This window comes from Dermochelys coriacea, chromosome 14 (assembly GCF_009764565.3).
Source record: "Dermochelys coriacea isolate rDerCor1 chromosome 14, rDerCor1.pri.v4, whole genome shotgun sequence".
NCBI classification, from domain to species: domain Eukaryota; kingdom Metazoa; phylum Chordata; order Testudines; family Dermochelyidae; genus Dermochelys; species Dermochelys coriacea.
The window spans coordinates 3,525,269-3,550,596 of NC_050081.1; the positions used below are offsets into that span (position 1 = coordinate 3,525,269).

The following is a 25,328-nucleotide window of genomic DNA, read 5'->3' on the forward strand; positions in this document are numbered from 1 at the left end:
CAAGAATTCAGACAAAACATCTTTCCCGTAGTTCCACAAGTTGCCATGCTCCCCTTTTTTGGGGTGCATGGGAAAGAGCAGAAATTCCTCCACCCCTGAATATTCAATGTCAACATTTTTTAATCCTGATATTCAAAATTGTACTATATTAGCGAGCTATAGAACCTTCCCACAGGTGACCACCTATACAGAGCTGCCGCAAGTCAGCAACGATCAGATGTTAACATCTGATTGCCAAGATGCCCCTTATGAAGAAAAGCAATAAATAATGCAAATAATGGAACTCCCTGGCATAGGGCATGGAAGCCAACAATTTAGCAAAATTCATGGAGGAACTGGACATTTATATCGATAACAAGTATCCAGAGTTCCAATAATAAAAAGTTTTCGATGGAATAAGAATGTTTATGCTTCCGAACTTAGGCCAATATTGGTAAGATGAGAGGAGGAGACTTCCTTAATGAGAAGATTATCTCCACTGCATCTTATGGGGTTTCTTGCACCTTCCTCTAAAGCATCTGGTGCTGGCCACTGTCAGAGAAGATAACGAGGCCAATTGACTGTGGGTTTGACACAGTATGGGAATTCCTATGAAAGGCAGGGCCCTGGTAGCCTCTGTTTAGAACTGCCCATTTAACATTACCTCAGAAAACCAGCCATTGTGATAGCCAGGCCTGCTGGCATGTCCAGCAGATAGGTCAAGAATAAAATAGGCCAGAGCGACTAAGCTGTCTTCAGACACCTAGATCATAGTCGAGGCACCGCACCTACCTGTGCTGTAAACTACTCCCTGGATCCCACATTCTGGAGCTTTTACAGCCATCCTTGTTAGCAGCAATAAAACCAAATTTGATATCCTGGCTGTAAAAACCAGTGTTGGTAATAATCGTGACACACGTAGTGCCATTTCAGTCTAAAAAACTTAGATTAATATCCTCAGTTGCTGGCATTTGTCTAATACAATTTAAAAACTAAACATTTGCAGTGCTCAAGTGAGTTCTGAACATGAGTTAGAGGACACTAACTGCAGGCGAGATGGAGTGCGACCTGGGCGTTTTTAATTTAATGCAAATTAAATACATTGTGCGGTATCCATCTACAGAAGAACCTCAGAGTTATGAACACCAGTGTTACGAACTGACCAATCACTCACACACCTCTCATGAACCAGAAGTACACAATCAGGCAGCAGCAAAGAGGAAAAACAAATCATACAGTACAGTACTGTGTTAAACTGTATTAAAAAAGAAAGGGAAAGCAGCATTTTTTCTTCTGCATAGTAAAGTTTCAAAGCTGTATTAGTCAACGTTCATTTGTAAACTTTTGAAAGAACTACAACTTTTTGTTCAGTTACGAACATTTCAGAGTTACGAGCAATCTCCATTCCCGAGGTGTTCATAACTCTGGGGTTCTACTGTATTGCACAAACAAGGTATACCATAAGGTGGCACTGCTCTCTATATCAAGTAGCTGGACCCTAGCATCCTTATAGCTGGAAGAACTTTCTCATGCTCTGAAATTAAACAATTAAAGCTAGGCAAGTACTGGGGGGGGGGAGGGGGGGAAAAACACCCGCATTCCAGAGACTTTTTAAACAACTTTTGTTTAACTGCATTTATGCTCCTTGTAAACACTCTAGCAAATCTGTTTGCTGTTGTGAATATTTGCAGCAAAGGCAAACTATGAAGTGAATATTGTAGGGTATTGGCAGAAAGTCAAGTTCAAATCCACAGATCTATGTAGGTTTGAATAGCATTGTAGGACTAGGGCACCTCGACATTTAAATAATCCACACACAACTGTGAGCATTTGCAGCAGAAACCTGATTATAAATTACACTCATTCAGTCAGGGAATGGAAGCAATATCACGTGACCTGTGCCCATCAAGAGACATCTTGGACTGCAGACATAAAATACTCAATTCAGTATTTGTAGCAAACTGTTCCTGCAGCTCACTGTTGGCTACAAAGCGTGTGCCCAGCTCTGGAGACCAGGCTGGGATGGACTGAAGCCTCATTTATGTAAGCCAAGGAAGACGTTGGCAGATACCATCTTGCCCTCATAAGGATCAAAAGGAGATGAATGTTTAGTCCAAGTTTTTATTGTCTCCTTCCTGGAGGGTATACAAATCAAGCAGGACTCTGAGTTCCTTCAAGGAGCCCAGAATGAGGTTAATTCACATGCGTTTAAAAACAGCTCTTCTACCAGTACTGTTAAACTGAAACATTAAAAGCAAAAATGAAGATTTTCAACCATACCCTTGTGCTAGTCACATGTAACATGGATGTACAAACAATGTTATGGTGTGTGATATGTACAGTTATCATTAAAAGACACAGGCAATACAACCTCCATGAGGTGTCTGCATGCCTGGGAGGGCCACTCCGCACAGTGAGGAGAAGGAGGAGCCTGTTCAGTTTTAGCATCGCAACCACAGCATTAGGCTAAGAAGAGCAAAAATGAGCGTGGAAGGATAGCTCAGCATCAGCAGAGCAGGCTGGGCCAATGCCATCCGACCAACCCAGCATGATCCAGGGTTGAGTTTCTCTGTTTTTTTGTGCTTGGGTAGAATGAACCCTGGACCAGTTGCTCTGTTCTGAGGTGGTGGCTGCAGGCTGGCTTTTCTCCCTGTTTGAGCATAGTCTTGTAGGGGGTGCAGCTCCACAACTTAGGAGGAACCATGGTCCAAATTCAGTTCTGGTGCAAGCAGATGCAACCTCATTGATTTCAAATGCTAAAATGCTTATGCTAGAGCTGTATTTAACCATAGTAAGAGGACGGACCCAGAAGGATCAAGTGGGTAGAAAATCTCTCTCTTTCCATCTGGGTCTTTTAATCCTCTGAATCCAGAAATCAGTTCTCACCCACCTCTGCTGACTAGGTATTCTCTCCTGTCCCAAAGGAGACAGGAGGAGATGGCAAAGGGTGAACCTGTATTTCCTTTGATTATGGAAAGGAGAGGAGGTAACTGAGATCCTGTCTACACGATGAGCGAAAATAGTGTTGGCAATAGCTGTGTTACAAGACTATTGTAGCTAACAGGGTTTCCTGATCAGTGTGAACAGGGGAGTTTCCTTGAGAACCCTCTGTTGGGTTTAGTCTATAGCACTGTTTAGCTCAGCAACGTCCACACTGCTCAGAATTAAAAGAAGTGCCACCTACTGCTTGCTGTTAACACCATTTCAACAGCTGTGGGGACAGAATCGCAGAGCTGCCACTTCCCACTGTACGATGGGACAAAAGTGGCTGCCATCCTCCACGCTGAGTGGCAGGAGAAAAGGAGATGCAGCCTCTCACACGATTCTTAAAATTATTTCGGGGTTGGATTAAAATATTTTCTAAAAAATAATTGTTTTTTCTTAGCTAGCTCCAGGAACAAAAATCAGTGCCAAAAAAAGTTACAAGACCTGCAAAAGATTTTTATATAAAAACCATGCAAAACCAAAAAACCCTTCTAAAAAAGGCAAAAAGCATGCTGCGTATGTCTGTTCTTTGGATAGTCGATAAAACCACTGGTGGAAAGAAGATAACAGCAAAAAATAATACAAGGACAAATAATTATTCTACTTATTGTGAACTCTCTAATACCTGAGACCATCCTGGCTTATTCCAGTAACAAAGGGACTGCAAGACAGGTGAGGGGAAGAGTGTAGGTCTGGTACCCTACATATGAAACAGGTGCCACAGACAGTGTGGGGAGGATGCCGTCACAGGACGCCAGGGTGAAAAGCCCACCTGCTGGGACCCTCAAAAGAAAGCTGGAATCACTAGTGGTTGGTATTTCATTGCTGCAGGAGGAGCATCTCCCCACTTTGCAAGGTGGTTGTGCACAATACTGAACTGTGTATTTGGACAGTGTACTGGTCACATTATTCACCCTTAACTAGTTATAAAAGGAAGCCCTCCAGTGACTTAAAATAACCCCAAGTTGGTGCAAATAGGAAGCAAAGAGGAACCCACCCCATGCACAAAGCTGCTTCCGTCTTCAAATTGGCATTGGCTGTCATGCTGGAAATGGCAGCGAGCCGCATCCAGCCCCCCAGGCGGGGGAGGCAGAGAGGTGGCAGCACCTAGCCTGTTGTATCACAAGCCAGCTGGAATCCCTGCTCCATGCTGGGGATGGATGGAGAGAGGGAAACCATGTTTCAAGCAAAGGGCATGAGGGAAGTTAGTTTGGAGAATAGAGGCTGTGGGCACCGTCTCACGTGCACTTCAGAGAGGAAGACTAACTGTGAGCAAAAGCTGTCAGATGATACAGGAGGGATCTGCAGAGCACATGGAACATGCTCTGGGCTTCCAGCAATCATCAGCTTTTGACCTGCAATTTGTCCTTCAGCCAGAACCAGCTCCAGATCTCTCCTGTTGGCTCCTGTCCCTTCTCTTCTCCAGCAAGAGGCCTTTTTGTTTCATGCGCTTTCCAGTTGCCTTTGGTTTCCATTGCAGAAACGCTGTTCATGTTTTCATCTCTTGTAAGTTGCTCAGGGAGAGCACGCATTAGGCTGGGAATTCGTTGCCGTAATGTCTTATATGCTCATCGTTGACAGAAAGGTATGTGGCTCGCATGCTGGGAGAGTACTGTGGAGGAGAAGAGAGAGATTAAGCAATATGTTCTGCCTACAATCTGTAATCAGCCTACAATCCGTAATGAGCTGCTTGGTAGTAGAAGCTGTGCTGCTGAACTTGGAAAGGTCTGTTTAAGACCTCAAGTCAGTAAAAGAGTAGGTTTCAGTTGCAAACCTATCTATCCGAGGGTTTTATTCTGCCACCCATCACCATAATATCTGGGCAACTTCCACATAAAATCAATAGCAACAGTGAAGTCCCAAGTGGATATGGGGGAGTCTCTACGTTTTAATTTTTGAGTTAGTCCTTTATTTATCTGTCAGGTTCCCGTGATTAAGAGGAATTTGATCCTATTTATGGGCAAGTTTCCCTCCCCTGGATGAAGTGAAATCTAAAGTGTTATCTGTAAAACGAGATTTTATTTATGTCTTAAATATCTGATTTTACACCAATTCTAGCATTTCTTTTTCATAGATTCATAGATAGATTCATAGATACTAAGGTCAGAAGGGACCATTCTGATCATCTAGTCCGACCTCCTGCACAGCGCAGGCCACAGAATCTCACCCATCCACTCCTGTGAAAAACCTCACCCATGTCTGAGCTATTGAAGTCCTTAAATCATGGTTTAAAGACTTCAAGGAGCAGAGAAGCCTCCCTCAAGTCAACCATGCCCCATGCTACAGAGGAAGGTGAAAAACCTCCAGGGCCTCTCCAATCTGCCCTGGAGGAAAAATTCCTTCCCGACCCCAAATATGGCGATCAGCTAAACCCTGAGCATATGGGCAAGATTCACCAGCCAGATACTACAGAAAATTCTTTCCTGGGTAACTCAGATCCCATCCATCTAATATCCCATCTCAGGGGATTAGTCCTATTTACCCTGAATATTTAAAGATCAATTACTTACCAAAATCCCATTATCCCATCATACCATCTCCATAAACTTATCGAGTAGAATCTTAAAACCAGATAGATCTTTTGCCCCCCACTGCTTCCCTTGGAAGGCTATTGCAAAACTTCACTCCTCTGATGGTTAGAAACCTTCATCTAATTTCAAGTCTAAACTTCCTGGTGGCCAGTTTATACCCATTTGTTCTTGTGTCCACATTGGTGCTGAGCTGAAATAATTCCTCTCCCTCTCCTGTATTTATCCCTCTGATATATTTATAGAGAGCAATCATATCTTCCCTCAACCTTCTTTTAGTTAGGCTAAACAAGCCAAGCTCCTTGAGTCTCCTTTCATAAGACAAGTTTTCCATTCCTCGGATCATCCTAGTAGCCCTTCTCTGTACCTGCTCCAGTTTGAATTCATTTTTTCACTCTGCTGGGACAGCGTAATGAGATTAGTCACATTTGTTTTCTGATTTTCAGGCCCTAGCTCAGAAACTGAACTGTAAATACAGCAGGGGAAATTCTAAACCCTAATTAAAAAACTCCAACACTTTCCCTTCAGTTCTTTAAGCCATAAGAAACCCTAACAGACCCAACAGCAGCTGGGTGTGGAGGTCTAAGCCACCAAGCAGTCTCTTAGTAATCAATGGGTCTATTCCCCTGCATCATTTGGTATTTTGACCACCTAGGAGAGACAAGGAGAAGCTGATTTAGGTGGCTCACAGATCATGGTAAATGGAGGAGGAATTGATTTTAAAGTATTTTGTTTTACTGTTATTTTATTATGGTAGCACGAAGCAGCTCCAGTGTATCCAAACGTTCCTTTTAGATTCACATACTAATTGCGCTGAGGTGTTAGTTAATGTTAAGGAGGAGATCAAAAAGCCTTTTGATTGGAAAATTGAGGGATCGTCACTCATTACAGTAATTTTACCCTGACTATGGCAACACATCAGTTTCATGGATATGGAAACATATCAGTTTCCATGCTTGGTTTCCATGTCTACCAAGTTCGATTTGGACAGTGGCAAGTTGGAGGACAAAGGGGTACACCGGTGGGGATTACTCTTCCTTGCAAAGAACTTTGCCCTGCCGGGCTGCCCCCCAGAGCAGAACACACTGCACGTGCAGTTGGACAGTATGTCCACACAAGAGGGAAAAGGCACAAATGCGACGCACAGAGGTGCCCAGCGGCACAGAGCGTGCGCACCATTCACCGAGTGAGGCACTGAGGGAGAGGATGGAGGAAGAGGAATGCACAGACAGACACATCAGAGATGGTGTGCGGGTGCTGTGGCTCACAGGACTCCCTCTATAGGACACAAGTTTGCCATTTGACCTTCTGTTGAATTATTAGTACTTGGAGATTAACGGTCCCATTTCTAGTTCCCATAGGATGAGACAGACAGTGGGAAGAGGTAATGGAAAGCTGCATCTGCACTAGTCTGCGTCACATTCACCACCAGACTAGCACCGACAGCTCCATCAGTGGGAGCACTGGACAGCTAACCCTGCTCTGAACAGACCTAGACATAGCCTAGGTCTGTCTTCACTGCAGAATTAACAGGCTCTTACTCAGGTGTTGCCCCTCTCCCATCCACACACAAAACTCACTGACCACAAGTTCAGTGGGGCTTCCAACCCGGGCTAGCTGGCTCGTCTGGAGCTACAAACTAAAATCTGTACTGGTCACCTGCCGACTTTGCAGTATGGACACAGGCCAAGTCATTCAAGTCACTCCAGTAGCCTTCCCACAGTTCCCCCCATTTGCCCAGGACAGACAAGTTCTCCCACCATTCACTGTGAATGAATCAGAACGTCTTAGCTCACTGCAGCACAAAGAACCATGCGATACCCCAGAGGTCCTAAAGACGCACACGGTAACTCGGGCAGGGCTTCGCCGTGTGGCTGCTCACACCCGGGCTAGGCCAACCTGGGTGTCGCTCGCTCGAGCTGACTCTGCAGTAGGACATGAGCAGTGCTCACAGAACCAGGGGGACTGGAGCTGGCTGCTCTGGGGCAGGTGGGAGATTTGAAGGGAGAGGCTAGAGCAGACAGAGCCTCAAGAAATTCCCATCCCAACAACAATGCAAAAGGAAATTCTCTCTAGCCATTTAGTTTAAAAGGTGGGGGGAGGGGAGGGAAAAAAGGCCCCACCAAGCCCAGTCATTAAGGAAGATTATTCAGAGTTTGTTATTTTGGAATTCAAAAGCCCTTCCTCAGGGATTTTAATTAGACTGTTTGGTGCGAGGATGGCAAAGAGCTGGGAGAGGCATGAGCTGGCCACAACAGCCTAGCGCCTAGCCATAGGCTACTAGAAGACACCCGCCCAGGGGCATTACAGCCAGAGATGGAGATGTCTAATGGGATTTCATGGACAATGCCCATCGTCTTGAAAGGGGAGTGGGGAGGGAGAGAAAGCAACCAATGCACAGAAGAGTTAATGAATGATGATGCTATCGAGGCTGGAGTTTAATGATTTCTAGCAACCATTGAAAGGCACATGCGCTCTGGAGGTCTGGGTTCAAATCCTGGAGTCAGGCTCTGAGGGGCAGATGAGTTCAGCAGGTCTCAGCCTAGTCCCCATTTGCAACCCCCCAATAAACCACTGCACAGCAGCCTCTGCAACAGGGTCAGGTGAGGGCATTCTGCGGCCCGGGTCCCACCTGTCCAAGGGCATGCTGTCGCCACACCCCTCCTGGGGGCAGCGGTGGCCATTACGCAAGAGCCATCTAACTGGGCAGGGCTGAATGACAGACCGGCATTTCAGCCATTAACAGGTAGCCCTTACACCTAACTGACACTGCTTAGTACAAAGTGCTCTCGCAGGCTAATCGCAAGCTGCCCTGGGCAAGCATCAGATCTCCCTAGTCATCTAGGGCATTAGGTAAATAGCAACCAGGTCTGAGCTGTTCCAACGATGGAGGCTGTAGCTCACTCCAAGGGGCATCTCCCTGGCATAGCAGTTCACTCCCAGAAGAAGCCAGTGGGGAGCAGCTCTGAGGAATATTGGCCGGGCAAAGAGGATCAGATACTTAGTTATTTTCTAAAAATAGAAATTCCTATTATTGCTGTTATTGCCACCTCTTCCAGCTAGATTTCCTCCAGCTGGGGTCAATGCTCATCCTGGCTTCTGGTTGTATTTCACTGAGACCAGGGAGGAAGTAGACTATTAAGGCAGAGAGAGGTGGAGGTAGTAGTAGGGGGGAAAAAAGCATCCCACTTTTCTGTGGGAAGGGCATTTTGATGGAGATTTTCCAAACAGCTCCCTGATCTGTTTCAGTCTCTGGTTCTAGTTAGTTTCCCTCCCTGACCTAGGAGCACAAGGAGGGTGTATTGAAGAACTCCAGAGAGTTGAGAGAATCTGGGAGCCCTCCACACAATCCAGGTGGATTCAGGCTTTGGACTAGAGTTGAGATACACAGAACCCCTGGGTCTGGCTCCAGAGCGCCTACTGTCAATAGTTTCCCATTTCTGTTCCAATGAAAGCAAAACACATACAAAGAAAATATGTATACAAAATGGAAGACAGGACAGCTAAAATGATGGACGTTATGAGGGGAACAAAATGACCATCCGAAAACAGAAAAGAAAAAACCCCCAAAACTTACTATTGATGGGCAACATAGCTCCAAAATAGTTGATGCAAAAACAAAGCAAACATTAGCAGGCAAGAAGTTTTTAAAGAACATTAAGCCAAACACTCCAGGAAAATGCAGACAGGTTTTGGTTACAGTGAATACATTTTAAAAACATCTTGGGAGAAACCAACAAAAAAAATAAATAAAAAGATCAGAACCAAAGCAAATGAAGCAAAACTTTAGTTTGTCTTCTGAGATGTATAGAACGCCTGGCTCTTTTCCCACAAAAGCCAGCACAGATTAGAGAAGAAATCTGTTAACAAGTTAGATATGGATGCATTTGTTTTTAAATATGGCACCAAGCACAAAGTCATGACAAGATACAATAAAATGAAGCCATATGACGTATCGGTGATGTAGCTGGAGTGCTGTGGGTAATGAGTCATCTGCTTTTTCATGAGCCATTTTCTCCCTCTTGCTCAAGTGGCGTATCAAGAAGTTCCACCTCCGAGTCTAAAGGGTGGGACTTCCTGTCACGGCATTACATTTCCGACAGTGCTGATTCCTGGCTTGGGATCATCATTGCCAGAGGTGCCGTGTTCAAAGGACAGGGTATGTCCATTAATGCCCAAGGGCAAGAGGGGTTGGAAGAGGAAGTGATCACGAGCCATTGTCACTAGCTCAGCAAACGAAGCTCTTTGGCTTCTGAAGAAGTGGAGGGATTCCCCATCACTTAGCAACACGATTAAAATAATAAAAACTGAGAACGCCAAGAGACCCTATTATAAAAATGACTTGTCTTCAGATGCCCACCGTACCGTAGGGGGAGGAGAGCCTCTTCCAATCAACGGGACATTTTCATAGCGCGGGTTTCCACCGAAGAGCGCAGCTTGGTTCCTGCAGGGAGATGGAGCAAAAGCCCTTCAGCGACGGAGACTACAAGTTGACCAAGCACCACCCCAGAAGGACAAGTCCGCTGAATGGACCAGATCTCCCAGGACTCCCATCATTAGCAGCACCAGGGGGAGGATGTGCCAATTCCCCCTCTGGTGAGTCGGAGATCAGTCATGGAGTAGGAGACCACACCTCCATGCAAAGGGGATATGGGACACTCCAGAGCCCTCTACAAACACCAGACTGGCCCAGAGGTTCTGGGACTCGGAGGAGGGAGGCAGGGGGCTGTAAATCAGACAAACAGTGGGGTCGAGAACGCCTTCAGCACTCATGGATGGTTGTGGGGAGTATTAATAGTTTGCGGTTTTCTAGCACTGTGCACCCCATGGTCAGAGAGCACTTTACACACTGACACCCCACCTCCTACCAGTCCTCTCTCTTCTACTGAGGGGACAACTGGGACAACAAGGAAAAGTGATTTTCCTGAGGATGGGGACTCAACAGCCAAGTGGGGCACAGCACCCACCTCTCCTAAGCAGCAGTTCCCTGCCCCAGGACAACCCCCCAAGTGCTGAGCCTTCCCCCAGGGAGAAGCAAGCAATGAAGCAAGACACAGTGAAGGAGGGGTGGAGAGACAAGGGGGCAGCACCAAACTTTCCCATAAGCCTTCTACCTCTTCAAGCCAGATCCGAGCACAAGGCTCTCACCCTTCTGAGCTGGAAAGCTGTATATTCCCCGCCCCGGGGGAAAGGGTGCTTCTGTCTGTTGATGCCTTAAGGATCTGCTCTAAGACTCCCCATAGCCCCCTGAAGCCCCTCCAAGCAGCAGCCCCAGTGCCGCTAGCTGTCCTGCCGGGGAAGGACTGGAGACCGAGTGTGCCGTCTCCATGCCCAGTTCCCATTGCTCAGGGAGCTGCAGGCCAGTCCATGAGCACCAAGCCTGCAATGGCACGAGCCGCCCCAGCACCCTGGAGGGGTTCCCCAGTGGGCGAGGTGGGGATGGGGTGTTGAGGATGGAGCAGCCTTACATGTACTCAGACACTGGGGCATTGGAGATGGTTTGTGCCGGCGGGTGCAGGCTGGTCTGGCTGCCCAGACTGCTGCTGTAGCTGCAGAAGCTGCGGAGCTGCGCGCGGGGGGGGTTGTGGGTGGCGATGCGACGGGCCTGCGGGTTGAAGGGATCTTCCTCGTCAATGTCGTCGTAATCCCGATCCCTGGAAGGAAGGAGGGGCAGCGCAGCCCTTTAGTCACCCTCTGACGACGCCAAGACCATGGCCCGGCCCAGAGGGGCAGCCCCCGGGGACGGGAAAGGGGCCTCTCTCTGGGCAGTCTCAGCACAGGTGCCGTGACGAGAGCACAGCTGTGGAGTCTGAACCCGGGCTGAGTTCGCCCAGCCTCGTGCCCGATCTGTGGAGAACAGGACCCTCAAACCCGCCCTCCTCCCGCCACCCCCACACCTCACCGGGGGAAGGCAGGGCCCCAGGGCTCAGAGAGCTGGCACAGGGCAAACCCACGGCAACTGGATGCCATCGCTTTGGAGGAAGGAACAAGCCAAGAGACATGACCTGGTAGACTGCCACTGCCTGAAGTGTTCAGGGCCCAGGCCCTGGGCATGGCAGCGACACTCCCCGGAATTCACGAGGAGCCAGAGGCAGCCAGTGTGCCAGGGAAGGGTGGCTCAGAAAGCCAGCTCCTAGGGCAAGGAGGCAGGCGGCCATCCATGGCACTGAGCCAGATCACCCACCCTCTGTGGATTACATACTCCCGGGTGGTGCCTGGCCAGCCACATGCAGCATTACAGCCCGGCTCCCCAGACTGGTGGGGAGCTCAACGACTCCCACCGTCTGCCTCGAGCGAGCACCAGTGGCGCGATCCCAGGATTGGACTCACCTGTCGGCGAAGTGCTTCCAGGCCCGCGGTGTGGCACAGATGAGCGTGGAGAAGGACGTGGCGGCCAGCAGGGAGAACAACGCCAGATAGAGCAAGCCCTCCACCCCGTCGTAGCAGATGCCCATCAGCCCGTCCAGGTAATCCTGCAGTGGAGACAGACCACGCAGTCTTGCTCCTTCCCCCCGTGCTCCCGCTGGGCTGGTAGGCAGTACGGTGCCAGCCCCAGGGTGAGCCACGGGAGGGAAAGCACCCCCCTTCCCCGATGCCCTGGCAGAGACGCCCCACCCACCTTGTGCAGGCCCCGGCAGTCCAGCATGGCCGTCAGCTGGTGCAGGCTGGTCTCGGAGGAGTTCAGCAGCTGCTGGATTCCAAGCAGGTCTTTCTGCGGCGGAGAGAGGAGGGGCAAGGCAAGGCACTGAGGCCAGCTGGGCAAACAGGGCAGCTGGAGGAGCTGGCAGCACAGGTTGGGGGGCATGGTGGGTGGCGGGGGGCCGGGGCAGGTGCATGCCACACCTCGGCCCGGGGGAGCCCTGCATCTCCCCTAAATGTGGCAGCTGAGGACGTGGTATGTATGGAGCTTTGGGAGATAACCCTGCCCTGGCCACAGCTGAACTTTCACCCCCAACATCTTGTGTGTTCCAGACACCTCTGAACCGTTCTGGCCTCTGCTGCAGGATTTCAGGTGGGGCTAGAACGCCTCCCTCGTCCTCGTCCCTTCCCCCACCCCAGCTCTCAGCCCAGGAGGAGCCGTGCCCGTTCTGCAGAGCGGCTGGGGAGAGGGCAGCCAGGCACGCTGTGGGCTCAACGCTGAGCACAGAAGGCGGGTGGCATGGGATGGGTTTCAGTTCCAGGTATGAGAAAGCAGGAGCAGCCTCTCCTCTCCAGTGAGGCACTACTGCCCCGGATCTGACTGCTCAGTGCTGGCCCCGCCTTACCTCGGCTGTGGGGAAGAGGGGCACCGCAAACTGCATCAGGCCCTGGATCTGAATCTGCATGGTGGTGAGCGAGCGCTGGTAGATGGTCAGGGCCTGCATGGCAGAAAACAAGACCTAGCTTAGGGAGCTGTTCATGCCACCTGTAGGAGGGCAGGAAGAGAAACCCCCCCCCCCCCCCCCGCCTCGTCAAGACCCAAAGGGCAAGCTGGGTATTGTAACCCTGGGGAGTCAAATCCAGCCAGTGCCAGCTACACCTGCTCTGCAGATCCCAGGCTCAGAACAAGCCAGGGAAGAGAGCTTGATGCCTTGATTTTTCCAGCCCAAGGTGCCTAGATGGACATGTTTTGTGGCTGTGGTTGGTGCTGGCAATGCATGGAGCGCTGGGATACAGGGTATCGGGAGCCACATTCTTGCCCCAACACCCGAAGGAGACGCTAGGCTCCGCACCAACCCCTTCTCCAATCTGGTCCCCCATCCTAGACAGAGTCAGCCCCTCTCCTCCCACCCCCCCGCAAGCACTGCAAGAGGGAACACCCAGGCATGGGCTTTCCAGTGCCGGCCTCTGGTGAGAAGGCACTAGGCCGCACTGCAGGAGGGGAAGGGGGGCTGCATACCTGCTGAAAGGGGTTGCTCAGGTTCTGGCTGCAGTACAGGTAGTAGTGAACCACTTCTGCAATGCAAGCACAAGGGGAGATGTTGGAAACCAGGGTGACATGCAGCCCGCCCCTCGTGGGCACCTCTCACCCAAGCCAGAGAGGATGCAACAACCCTCCCCAGCACCAACAGGGTCCCAGGCCCCGCGGCCCCGGAACAGGGAAAGCAGCGTCTCTGCACAGGAGCCTTTGCCAAGGGAACCATTCGCCTCTCCCGAGCGGCCTGGATGAGATGGGGACGGGCGGCTCTGCTGGTGGCTGTCTGCCATGGATGGCACTGGGCCAGGTCATGCCGCAATGTGCTCCCGGGTTTCAGTTCCACTCCAGGTGAGGGCGTACCTGGACAGAGCTGCCTCTGCCTGCATCAGGGCTGAGGCGAGCCCTGCAAGTTACACAGCCCCGCCTCTTACCCCATTTGTCCACCCACTGGCGTCCCCGCAGGCTCCAAAGCCGCACCGCGCCAGGCACACTGGGCCCGTGCCGAAGCGCTACGCACAAAGAAAGGCGATTCCGTCACCTGCACGGAGATCGCCCCGAGTTAGGTTCATGATGAACTTGTCCGGGGCGACGCAGAAGTCACTGGTGCCCTGCAACAAGCAGAGAACACACGTTGACAGCACCGCCCGGTCTCTCGGAAAGAACCCAGGCCAGGGGGCAAAACAACAGCTGAGGTGGGGAGGGGAGAGCACGTAGCTAGGAGCTGCCCCCGACCCATTAGCTCCACCACACACAAAACTGGGCCCATTTTAATAGATGGTGGAGGACCCATTTTACAGCTTCTGTCCCTAAGCAGGGCTCCCCATGCCCCACACAGCGGACACCAGGCGATTCCTAAGGCCTCTCTGAACCACCAAGAGCTGGGTGCTCTTTGCACACGTGCTCCGGCACCGCCTTGGGCGGCCCCTCCCGCACGGCGCAGCCAGCTTGTGCACACAGGGCCCCGTGCCCAGTGTGGGGGGCGTGCCCCTTACTGCCACGACCACCCTCGGGACCTTGCATTTAGCCCCAGGCACTACAGGACTAGACACCTCCGCCCCGAGCAGGGGGCAAGTTCCCGAGGGGGCAGAAACCGACGCAACAGACGCCGCATCCCTGCACCTCCATGGCTCATTGCTGCACCTGCTTGAAGCACAGGAGAGAGACGGGGATTTGGCGGCTGCATGCCCGTCAGCGCCTGGCGCACAGGGCCCAGCTATTAGCAAGAGCTGCTCACCTCCCCAGGGAGTGGGCTACAAGCACCGAGCAGCTGCTTGGTGTCCTAATGGGTTCCAGGCCTTGAACTACTCCTGCTCACACCCACTTTGTCTGTCCACACAGGGTGTGGACGGACAGACAGCCGGACTTCAGCAGCCAGCCAGCCAGCTAGCCGCTCTGTTCCTTCTCACTCACCACAGCCGCAGAGGTGTCCACAGCAAGGGAGGCCCAGCTGAGGATGAGTGTCACCAGCCCACAGCACAACATCCTACACGAGAAAGGGAGACAACTAAGTTACGGGGACCCGAGATCTCCCACTGCCCAGGCCAGGGGACCTTGCGAGGGCAGGGGCTGCGGTGTCAATTGGATAGAACATGATCTGGGACTCTGCCACTGACTCACCAATGACCTTGGGAGAGTCACTGCTCCGATTTCCCACCGCACCAAGCTGCACAGTGGCCTTGCATGCTTACATGAGCAGCTAAGGAGTGGTGGCGGGGGGGGGATGGGGAGGCGCTGAGCCCTGGGCAGAGTGGGACAGTGCTGCAGCACCGAAAGCCCATCCCGCAGGTGCATCAAGGTCCCCGGGCCAACCCAAGGGAGGCAGGTGTAGGGCCAGTTCCAGGCCTGGGGAAGGGCAGGTCCCCATCTCCCTTCCCAAAGATAGCAGCAGCCTTGGTGCAGCGCAGGAGGGTAGGGCTTGATAGGCAGTGCCCACCCCCGCCAGACAGTGGGGCAGAGGTGGGTACTCACATAGTGAGGAGGCACCTGGAACGCTTGGCCAGCCCCAAGCAGGCGATGAGGCAGATGATCAAGTCCAGGATGAAGAGCAGGAGGTAGGAGAGCCACCTGGGCCCAGGGGAGGAAGGGGAAAGGCTGTCAGAGTCCTGCAGCCAGCCATGCCCCTGGAGGGCCATCTACCTCAGAGCCAGCCGCACTCCCCCGGAGAAGCCAGCACATGAGCTGCAGCCACAGATGGGAGCCTGCAGCATTGCATCTCCGCCAGGAAGCCAGGAGATGGGGTGAGATGGACCCTGGCCTGACCCAGTCTGGCCGTTCATACGCTCAGGTTGGGGACGGCTGGAGCCCCGTGGTCTCTAGTTGCTCAGCTGGATCTCAGCCTCTCCCCTCGATGGCAGCAGACATGCACCCGCAGCCCTGACCCAGCCGCTCTTCCGTTGTGCCTGTCGCACCCTTCACGCCTCTGCCATTGTGGCTGGTTTCCGAGCGAGGGCTTCCCCAGCGCCCTCCAATGCACAACCCCCGCCCCGCGCAGAGGCAGATGGAACGGCGCTGGCTCGGGCAGGACGGGTGTACGGGCTGCCCACATGGGTGGGGATAGAGGTGCATTTGGTCCCGTCAAGTCCAGCACCCCAGAATCAGGCCAGGTCAGCCCTACGTTCGACCCCCAGGGGATGGAGTTTCCTCTGCTCTCCCTTGGGGGGGGGCAGACTAGCTCAGAGCGGAGGCACCTCCCCCTCGAGGTTCAGCCTAAACTCTCTGTTCCCTGGGTCAGACGCTACATCGCTGAATACGACCCAAGCGCACTGGGCAGTGACAGGGCTGAGCTACATGGGACGTGGTGCACACACGCCAATTACAGCCCCTGGGCGTAGCCAGGTCCCGACACAAGGCAATGCCTCCTCTGAGCCCCCCCCAAAGTGGGGCTGGCAGATATGGTTGCAGCAGCCCTCGTGGGGCGCATGCAGTGCTGCAGGCTGGGTCTGTGGGGAGTTAGCGGGAGCGCTGGCGCGTGGGGAGCATGCCGTGTCTCTGGCTTGCTCTCCCCTGAGGCGCCGGAGCCCAACGGTTGTGCTGTGGTTTCATTCTGGTTCGTCAACCCTGCAGGGGAGGGAAAAATCAGCTCGTTTCCACTCGTTAGAATCACTGGCCACAGCCAAAGGAGCCAATTAAATTCCTCGACTCCAGCGCCACGGGGCACACGCTGCAGAGAGCTGCGCGCACGGCTCTGGGATCTGCTCCATTTCACAGCTGGGATGGCTCAGGAGTTCCTGCCCATCCCCCCCAATACTCCCTCCCCACACACCCCCAGTCTCTTTCCCTGATGTGTTCGGAACAAGACGGTGAAATCCAATTGGCAGAGCCCCCAATTCAGTAGCGTCATCACCGCAGCAACCAGCCAGGGCATTGGACAGGAATTTACCCTGGCGCGGCCCTAGGCTCCTCTCCTACCCAGCCCCACAGTGCCATGCTGGCCTGGTCCAGACGGTGCAGTGCAGACCCCGATCCCCCCCCGCTCACCTGTAATACTCCACGTAGCCCACCTGGCCGGCCACAGCAGTCAGGTCAATGCTCACGTCCTGCCAGACCGGCAGCCCTGAGAGCTGCCGGATGATGTTGCCAGCCATTTGCTGCAGAAACTTCAGGGTCTGCACGTAGTCGCCCCGCGTGGCGAAGATCTCATTCAGCCGAGCCAGGTGCTGCTCCAGCCCCACCTTCATCTGCACCGTGGTGCCCGAGACCTGCCCCGGGGAGAGGAGCAGGAACAGTCAGCCTGCCACGGAAAAAGCCTGTGCGCTGCCCCCTCCCATCCAGCGCTGGCCCAAGGTAACCCCAAGACAGACCCCGCGGGTGCAGTGCCGACCTCGGCGGGCTGTGCGCCGATAGCTCTGCAGCAACGGAGAATCAACAGGCAGCTGAGGAGCAACCAGAGCAGAGCTCTTCCCAATGGGGCGGGTTCTCCCTGATCGACATAGGGGGTCACAGAGCCCCAGGGACCCGCCCGGCAAGTCCTTGGGAACGGGCTCTGGGCATGACTCAGTGCTTGTGCCAGAGCATCTGCTTCTCTGCCTCCCCAGCCCTGGCGCCCAGCCCGCCCTGCACACGACCAGGCCGCCCCACCTGCCCTGGCTAGGCCAGCGCCGCAGCCAGCAAACTGCAGCGCCTCATGGAGGCAGCTCCCGCCCCGGCATGGAGTAATCTGGCAGCAACGGGGAGAGTGCTGTGCAGGGGCACAGGGAGCGGGGGCAGGGCTGCCAACAGAACCAGCCTGGCAGCACTAGGGGCTGCCCCATGCTAGCGAGCGACTCAGCCCGGTCTCTATAAAGGGCAGGGGGACCCTTGTTTCCAGCCAATGGCACTTCAGGGGCCCCGGTGGGTCTGTTTGTAGGGGCCCCTTCAGCCCCCAAAGTGGGAGCATTTGCAGGTTTAAATCCAGCCCCTGCACTAGCTCTGTAAAGGCCTCCCCAAGCAGCAGCGGATGGATCAGTGCAGCCCAGGGGCGGGGGGGGGGGCAGCAGGGCTGGAGCTCTGCGCTCCCCAGTGCTAGGTGAGTGCTCGTGCAGCTCCGTGCACCCTGGAAACAAAGGGGCTCCTCATACAGACATTTCCCCCACACTGACCAACCCAACCCACGGCAGGTCGAGTCACCCCAGTGGCAAAACTGCCGGTGCCCAGGTCACCACGATGGAGGGAGATTTTTACAGACAGCTCGGCATGGGCAGGAGAGGAAAGGCCTGGCTGGGTCGCTTCATGGGGCTCCCCCAAGCCAGGGCAGATGCCACACCAGCTCCTGGGGGCGGAGCAGCTGTGCCTTGGGGGATTCCCCCTCTAGGGAGCAGCCCCCTCTGCAGGGAAACCTCCCAGCTGGAGATCGAGCAACACGATGCCGCGGAGGAGCGGTTCTGCAGCTGGGGCCTGACCTAGATATGTCACTCAGCTGACTGCCACGCTGCTTCCGGCTCTGAAAGAAACACGCCGCCTCAGCGGGGCTGGCTCCCACCTCCATGCGGCCTGCACAAAGGCATCGCTCTGTGCTCCCCGGACGGCAGGCCCAGCACAAGGAGGCAGGACCAAAGGCTGTGACACTTTGCAGATGCGCTAGACGCTCCGGGACCGGGTGCTCCCCAAACAGAGGGAGACCAGATGGGATGGCATCACTGCTCAGGGCACTGCAGAGTGCTTGTGTTCATGCATGCACAGCATCTCCAGGGCTGTTGTGCCCAGTTAACAGAAGCAGCCCCTGATTTTGGTTGACCTGGTTTCCAGAGCTCCTGCTGATTCCAGCCCCAGCTCCCCGAGTTGGACCCTTGGCAAACCCAACCCGCTCAGGGGCTGAGAACACTTGGGAGCTTTGGCTTAGGCCACTCGTGCAGGTCACATGGTGTGTCGGGGAAGATGCAAGGCACAGAACCCAGGAGTCCTGCATCCCCATCTCGGCTCACCCCACAAAGGGGAGACAGACACCAGAGGGGGCACTAATGCCCTGTTATTTCTTGCTTTATCTGGCTGGTGCCCTGCAATCAGCCCCATGCTGCCGCTGCCCAAGGCAGTCCAGGTGCCCCAGCTAAGGGGGCCCAGGCCTGCTAAGCACAGAAACAGCAACCACCACCTCGGGCACCAAGCTCAGCCCTCCTGGGCCCAAGGCCAGTCCCGACAGCCTGTAGGGAAGGTAAGTACCATACTGCTCTGCAGCAGCCGGGGCAGGGCATGCCACCCAGCTGGCAGGCAGGCTGCCCTCCCCTCTCCCAGTTCCGTGGCCAATGGTCCAGAGCCCGCCAACAAGAATCTCCCAGGTGCAATCTAGGTGCCCTTTGCCCCACTGCTGGGGATAAGGATGGCAGAATATGCACGAGGGGAGGCAGGCACAAGAGACCCTAGGGGATTCCCAGCCATGTTCCCGAGAGCCCCATGGCCCCCAGGTACATTACCGTGGGAACGAGACTGTGCCAACGCACTGACTTAGCCGTCAGCGGCGCTGCAGCTAAGCCAAACTGTTTGCCCAAAGCTTCTCAGCCCTAGCCAGCAGCTCCCGTTACTCCAGTCCTGGCCCTGCTCCTTCACCCTGCCTCCTGCTGGTCTCTCCTGCCTTCCTCACCCCCCAGCTCTACCGATGCCCCATGATCCCCACTGCTGTGCTCCTCATGAGTGGTGACTCTGCCGGGCAGGTGTGCAGACCCTTCCCGGCCTCTCAGGGCATCAGGACAGACTATTACAGGTACGGCCATAGCGCCAGGAGCTGCACAAACAGATCCAAGAGACTGAGCGAAAGTTGTCTGGGGCGGTGATTGAGTATGAGACAAGAGACAACAGGTGGATCCAGACACATCAGCGGGGAGCACAGGGAACCAATACTGGCCGGTACGATGCACAGTGCGCTCAGCCCACCAGCTGCGGAGCCGTTGCCAAGTTTTCCCGCTGGCCTCAGAGCAAGGTGGCCTTCCGAGGAAGGCGGGGAAGGAGGATGAAGAGGGAGCTTTGTGGATGGTCACAGGGAGCTCCTCCGAAGCACCCGGGGCAACGTGGGAGAAAGCACAAAGGGGCACCGGAGGTTGGGCTCATGGGCTGATAGCGACTGAGAGGGAAGGTGGAGATAGGCAGGGAAGGGCTCTGAATGTGGAGACAAGTAGTTCCGTGTGATGTGCCGGAGAAGAGGAGGCAGGTGGAGGGATGCACAGAGAGGGATGCCACGGTCCAAGCGCCAGGCTAGGAAAAGGATCGTGGCAGCAGCATTCGGAACTGAGCCGAGACACCATTTGCCGAGGACAGTGATTGAGATGCAAGTTGGCGAGCGCCTGAGTGAGAGGTTTCACTGTGTGGATGGACAGGAAAGGCAAGGCTGCAGCTCAGGGACATCAGTCAGGCAGGGAGAACTGGCGAGATTTAGACACAGGCTGGATGGGAGCTGCTGGCAACGGGTCTAAGGTGAAGAGGACACCCTGGTGCGGGCCTGAGTGAGACAGGATCGATTGACACAGGAGGTAGCGGGGAGAAGATGGTGAAGAGCCATGCTGAGCTCGAGTGGGTGGCCAAACACCCCTGGGGAGCTGTGAGAAAGACAGGGCTAGATCTTTGTTTGGCCAGGAGACAGGCTGGAGCAGAGACAGATCTGTGCATCGTCAGCATAGAGATGGCAGCTGAATAGAGGTTTGCAGATGAGATCACCAAGGTGCAGAGGGAGGAGAGACAGGGATGCAAGACAGGCCCCGAGGAACCCGCCAGGCCGCCGGACAGAGGATGACGAGGATTCTCTGAGTTACCCCCTCTGCCACGCCTGGCGCTCTCCAGAAGGCAGCACCGAGGCTGGACATGTCCAACGCCGGGCAGCGCAGCCTTGGCCTAGTCTGTCTTGCTGGGATAAACTCTTGGTTTTTCAGAGGTTTAATTTCCCAGCCAGCTTAGCAGCTGCAGGAGGGAGCTGCCAGCGCAGCCCCCGCAGCGGAGATGCCAGCTGATCTCCGTAATCTCTGGAGGAACACAGCTGTCTCTTTAAGACAAGGCCCATCCAAGAGATCCACCGGTTATATCACCCGAGCAGCTTACAAGAGGAGCGAGGATGGAAAAACAGCCAGTTTCCCAGGAAGGCCAATAGCTTCTGGCCCAATTTCCTTGGCCTATTGTATCCCGGGAGTTGTGACAAAGCGGGACTGTTCTTAATGTTTCCTCTGAATATTGTGGGGGTGCCTCAGTTTCCCCTAGGCAGTTCTTAAGTATCTAAGGGGTGGGATAAGGGTGTGTGATTGTTGCAGAGCCCTAGAGGGCAGGTGTGTGTAGGGGTCTGGACACAGAGAATGGCCGACACCCTGTTTCCTGGCAGCTGATGGCCTGGCCCTTCCCCCCTGCAAGGTGAGAGCTAAAGGGTTGGAGAACAAAGGGATCCGGTGCCCTCCTGGCCCGGGAAAGGGACAAAGCCCAGAGGAGGAGGGGCTGGAGGAGGCAGTTTGGGGCTAGCTGGGGACATGGAGCGAAGTGCAGACATGGTTGTCTGGCTCACTGCCCCCCAAAATGGACCCGGCTGAGGGGTCCTGTTCTCTGCACCTACAAGCTCTGGTTTAGACCATTTTCCTGTCATCTAATAAACCTTCTGTGTTACTGGCTGGCTGAGAGTCACATCTGACTGTGGAGTTGGGAGGCAGGACCCTCTGGCTTCCCCAGGACCCCACCTGGGTGGACTCGCTGTGGGAAGGCACGGAGGGGCAGAGGATGCTGAATGCTCCGAGGTCAGACCCAGAAGGTGGAAGCTGTGTGAGCTGTTTGCCCTGGAGACAGTCTTCTCCCAGAAAGGAGACTTCCCCTGAGTCCTGACTGGCTTTGTAGGGAGCAGTTCCAGAGAGTCGCCCGGGGACTCCGTGACAGGAGCCCAAAACTCCAGCAGGCAAGGTGAATGCAGCAAGGCCATGGCTGGTGGGAAAACATGGCCAGGCCAAGCACAGGCAGGCGAAAGCCAGCGTGTCAGCTTGTAAAGTAATGCTGTGGCTAGAACAAGGAGCGGGCATAGTTCACTAGTTTGAGTTGGAGGGAAGGGGGAGCTGGAAGCCAGGACTCCTGGGTTCTGTTTTTGGCTCAGTTGCATGGCCCAGGTCAAATCACTTTCCTGCTCTGTGCCTTGGTTAAGGATACCCACCAGCTCTATAACAGACGGAGGGCCGGGGACCGAGAGCCAGCGATGGTTTCTTCTACATTAGAGACTCGTGCCTGGCGTCCTGCCAAAGCCCCACATAACTGCCTCCCAGCCACCCAAGCTAAGGAACTCAGAAGAAACATCTTGCCCCACAAGGGGAAGTCCTGGGCTATCCCGAGGCCATGACGACTCACCCACCAGCTCTAGCACTTGCCAGGGAGAACGGCCAATGGCAGATGCTTCGGATGCGGGCGGAATATCCCACAATGCACCTGTGCAGCTTACCCCCAGCAGGCCCTTACCAGTGTGTCAATCCCGGAGAGGGTGTGGTTGGCGTTGTTGAGGGCATAGATCAGCTGGTACACCCCGTCGTTGGTCTCGCTGTTCCCATAGAACCCAATGCCAACTGCAGCACTACGGACGAGAGAAAACACAGATTAGAGAAGAGGGAAATGGCACAGCTGGCTCTAGGTGCCAGGGGCACATTACCCACTGCTGGCCTGGCACTGCTGTAGCCCTGGGCCACTGGCTCTGGCCAGAGGAAGGCAAACGAAAGGCAGCCCTCTGAGCAACGTTACAGCATGTTTAGTGTGTGCACGAGATGTGACTCACCCCAGCTGGATGGGCCTCCTGGAGGGAGCAGCCAGTCCTGGACCTCCAACACGGGCAGCTAATGCCAGCTGTGACAGCAACACCAGCCCCCTAGGAACTGGAACAAAGCTCCCGAACTCCTCTCACACCAGGGCCTTGCACAGTCCTGGACGTGATAATCCCCCAACCGCTCGCCAGGGCAGCAGGGTCTCGGAGGGTGCCATGGGGCTGTATCCAGCCACTGCCCTCCTCCAGTACCAGGAGTCACCAGGAGGAAGGTGGCTCAGGGCTCGTTAAGGGGACGGGGCGAGGCTAGGTACAGGGATGCTCCTCCCAAGCAGCTATACCATCACTTCTCCCTACCCACCCGTGGCAGCGCGGCGGGGGGGATGGTGGTTCAGAGGCATCAGGACTGAATTGCCCTTGGCCCTAGAAGACGCTGAGATGGGGGAGGGAAAGTTTGCCCTGTCTCTGCTCAGGCCGTACCTGCTCTGCAAAGGTAGGGTGCCGCACGTCATCAGAGTCCTCCACACCCTGCTGGAGCATCCCCCACTGCAGACCTGGGCAGGCCCTGGCTGAGATCCCTTCCCCGCCGAGCTCCCCTTTGCCCCACAGCTGGGACTCCTGAGAGAGTGTCATTTACAAGAATGGAAGAGCGGGGGAGAACTGGAGGGGGTCAAGGCTTGAAACAAACTCAATCCTCGATACAAAGCCATCAATAGCTTTTAGTGCAGCCTGGAGCCGCCCGGCGCCTGCAGCCCGGCCAGCGATCTCATCCCCTTTCCCTGCCTCTCTCACGCCCTTCCACAGCCACCAGGAGATCTTTTGCTCAGCTGTACAAAGTGAGAGGGCCCCATTCAGGCCACAGGCCGGGCAGAAGCAGGGTATGAGACACCGGGCACCTGCAGAACTGCCAGTGCTGCCCTGCGCACCCCGGCCCAGTGGTTCGGGCACCAGCCTAGACCCTGGGAGACCTGGGTTCAATTCCCTGCTGTGTGACTTTGCTTTTCCCTGCTCACTAGGTCTCCGTGCCTCAGTTTCCCATCTGTACCAGCCCAGCCACGCTGCACCGGGGTGTTGTGAGGATAAATTCATTGGAGGTGCTCAGACACTGCAGCAGCAGCAGCCACAGAAATACCCGAGACTGGACTCAGCACAAGCATCCAGGTGCTTAAAGGCAGAAGCGCCAACAGCCCCGATTTGGGTCCCAGGGAAGGCAGAGGTGCCCCTCCGGGGCACGAGGCTGGCTGTGGGTGAGAGGAGATTCTCTGCTCATGCTGGGGCTTAGCAAAGCTCAAAGCCAGACACACAGGCTGGATCTGAAGCCAGCCCCAGCGAATGCTGCAAGATTTAGGCCGCAAAGCCTGGCAAAGCAGATTAAGAGAATCTGTCAGAAAAGAATCGCTGCCTCCAATTAAACCTGCTCCTTGGTTAGTCCCCCAGGAGGGGACAAGGAGTGAAAGCTGGGTCTCCCGCTCGCCCCTCCTCGGCCCTGCGAGCCAGCTGGCCTCAGGGACCCAGTGCAGAGCCCAGGAGCCATGCCACAGGCTCCAGCTCGTCAGTGCTGCTGCATGCCCCACAGGTACCCCCAGCAGCGTCCCCTCCACATCCAGCCAGGTCCCTGCTTCCCGATGGAGAGCAGGGGCATTTGGTGTTTGCTCCACAGCTGGGACATCTGGGGGGCTAAGTGTCAACTGCTGAGCCGAGCCGGGATGACGAAGGGTTCTACGGGCTTTGCTTGTGCCCCAGGTGCTCAACTGGATCATTGGCACACTTCTCCCTGCCCCTAAAAGATCCATCGTGCCTCCCCCAAGGTCCTGCGAGGGCAGGCAGGGATGTCTCATAGCACCGGGTAGCCAGAGACCTGGGTTCTAGCCCCAGGTCCGCTGCCTTGCCCACCCCAAAGAGGTGAAGGGAGTTTCTGCTTGGACGTTGCAGGGTTCTGAGGGCCTCCCAGAGGGAGTGCAGAGCGGTATTGTGGCATACGGACCTGTCTTGCAGGGGCACGGCCCACCACATGGGGTGAACCCCGCAGCCAGGTGAAGTTCTGATGCAGCTCCCAGCCAGGAGCACGCGCACCAAGGACAGGGCCCCCCGATAACACCACGCCTGGCGGCTCCTGCGCCCTCTGTGCATAGGGTTGGCTCCGGCTCAGCTGCTGGGACCGAGAGCCCGGGGGTCCCTGGAAGGGAGGAACAGTGCATGCTCGGCACAGCTCCCGAAGAGCAGGCGCTTGCTGCTCCCGCACTTCCGGGTGCAGCTGTCAATGAACAGATGGAGAGCAGCCAGCTCTCCCCATTAGCCTGTTAATGGCTGCACTCTGCCTCAAAGAGATTCCACTTAGATATCGATGTGGGTTTGGGCACCTCTGAAGGGCTATAAAGCCCCAGCTCAGTCTCCTCCCCAAGCCACAGCACTTCATGGGACCCCACAGCTCAGAGCAGCGCCAGCCGCCCCGGCACTTCTAACAAGGAGGGAGGAGCTCACAACCGCCACCTACGAGACCTCTCCGGGCACCGCAGGGTGCCAGGGCACTCTAGCAAAGGGAGTGCTCTGACAGCACCACTTTTCTCACCATGTTCCCAGCCTTTCGTTCCCCCGGGGTGACAGAGGGTTAACACGCCCCTGGGAGCTGGGTTCAAATCCTGCCTTCGCTCACCAGTGAAATGAGTCTGAGTCCTGCCCTAGTCCTTAGCGGGAACCTGGCATCGCGGCTTTGGCGCAGCTGGTATTCTGTGCTCAGCAGAAGCCCGGCGCTGCCATGGTAGGGGAC

At 54.9% G+C, this 25,328-nt stretch overlaps 1 protein-coding gene across 2 annotated transcripts in view; it reads right to left on the reverse strand.

Annotated features, from left to right (window-relative positions):
• Positions 1 to 2,086: 2,086 nt before the first annotated feature.
• TTYH2 (tweety family member 2) overlaps positions 2,087 to 25,328 on the reverse strand; it is a 44,004-nt gene continuing 20,762 nt past the window's right edge. Inside the window, exons 1-13 of one of the 2 annotated variants that reach the window (XM_043496363.1) lie at positions 25,215 to 25,233; positions 22,267 to 22,378; positions 16,867 to 17,087; positions 15,358 to 15,453; positions 14,800 to 14,872; positions 13,928 to 13,997; positions 13,372 to 13,427; positions 12,758 to 12,850; positions 12,112 to 12,204; positions 11,823 to 11,965; positions 10,961 to 11,146; positions 9,858 to 9,936; positions 2,087 to 4,576 (exon numbers count right to left, since the gene is read on the reverse strand). In XM_043496363.1, the coding sequence (XP_043352298.1) occupies positions 4,496 to 4,576; positions 9,858 to 9,936; positions 10,961 to 11,146; positions 11,823 to 11,965; positions 12,112 to 12,204; positions 12,758 to 12,850; positions 13,372 to 13,427; positions 13,928 to 13,997; positions 14,800 to 14,872; positions 15,358 to 15,453; positions 16,867 to 17,066 (1,170 nt within the window). In that variant the 5' untranslated portion in view covers positions 17,067 to 17,087; positions 22,267 to 22,378; positions 25,215 to 25,233 and the 3' untranslated portion in view covers positions 2,087 to 4,495. Of the gene's footprint in view, positions 4,577 to 9,857; positions 9,937 to 10,960; positions 11,147 to 11,822; positions 11,966 to 12,111; positions 12,205 to 12,757; positions 12,851 to 13,371; positions 13,428 to 13,927; positions 13,998 to 14,799; positions 14,873 to 15,357; positions 15,454 to 16,866; positions 17,088 to 22,266; positions 22,379 to 25,214; positions 25,234 to 25,328 lie in introns of those variants that run through there. The other variant, XM_038372264.2, reaches the window with a different exon arrangement.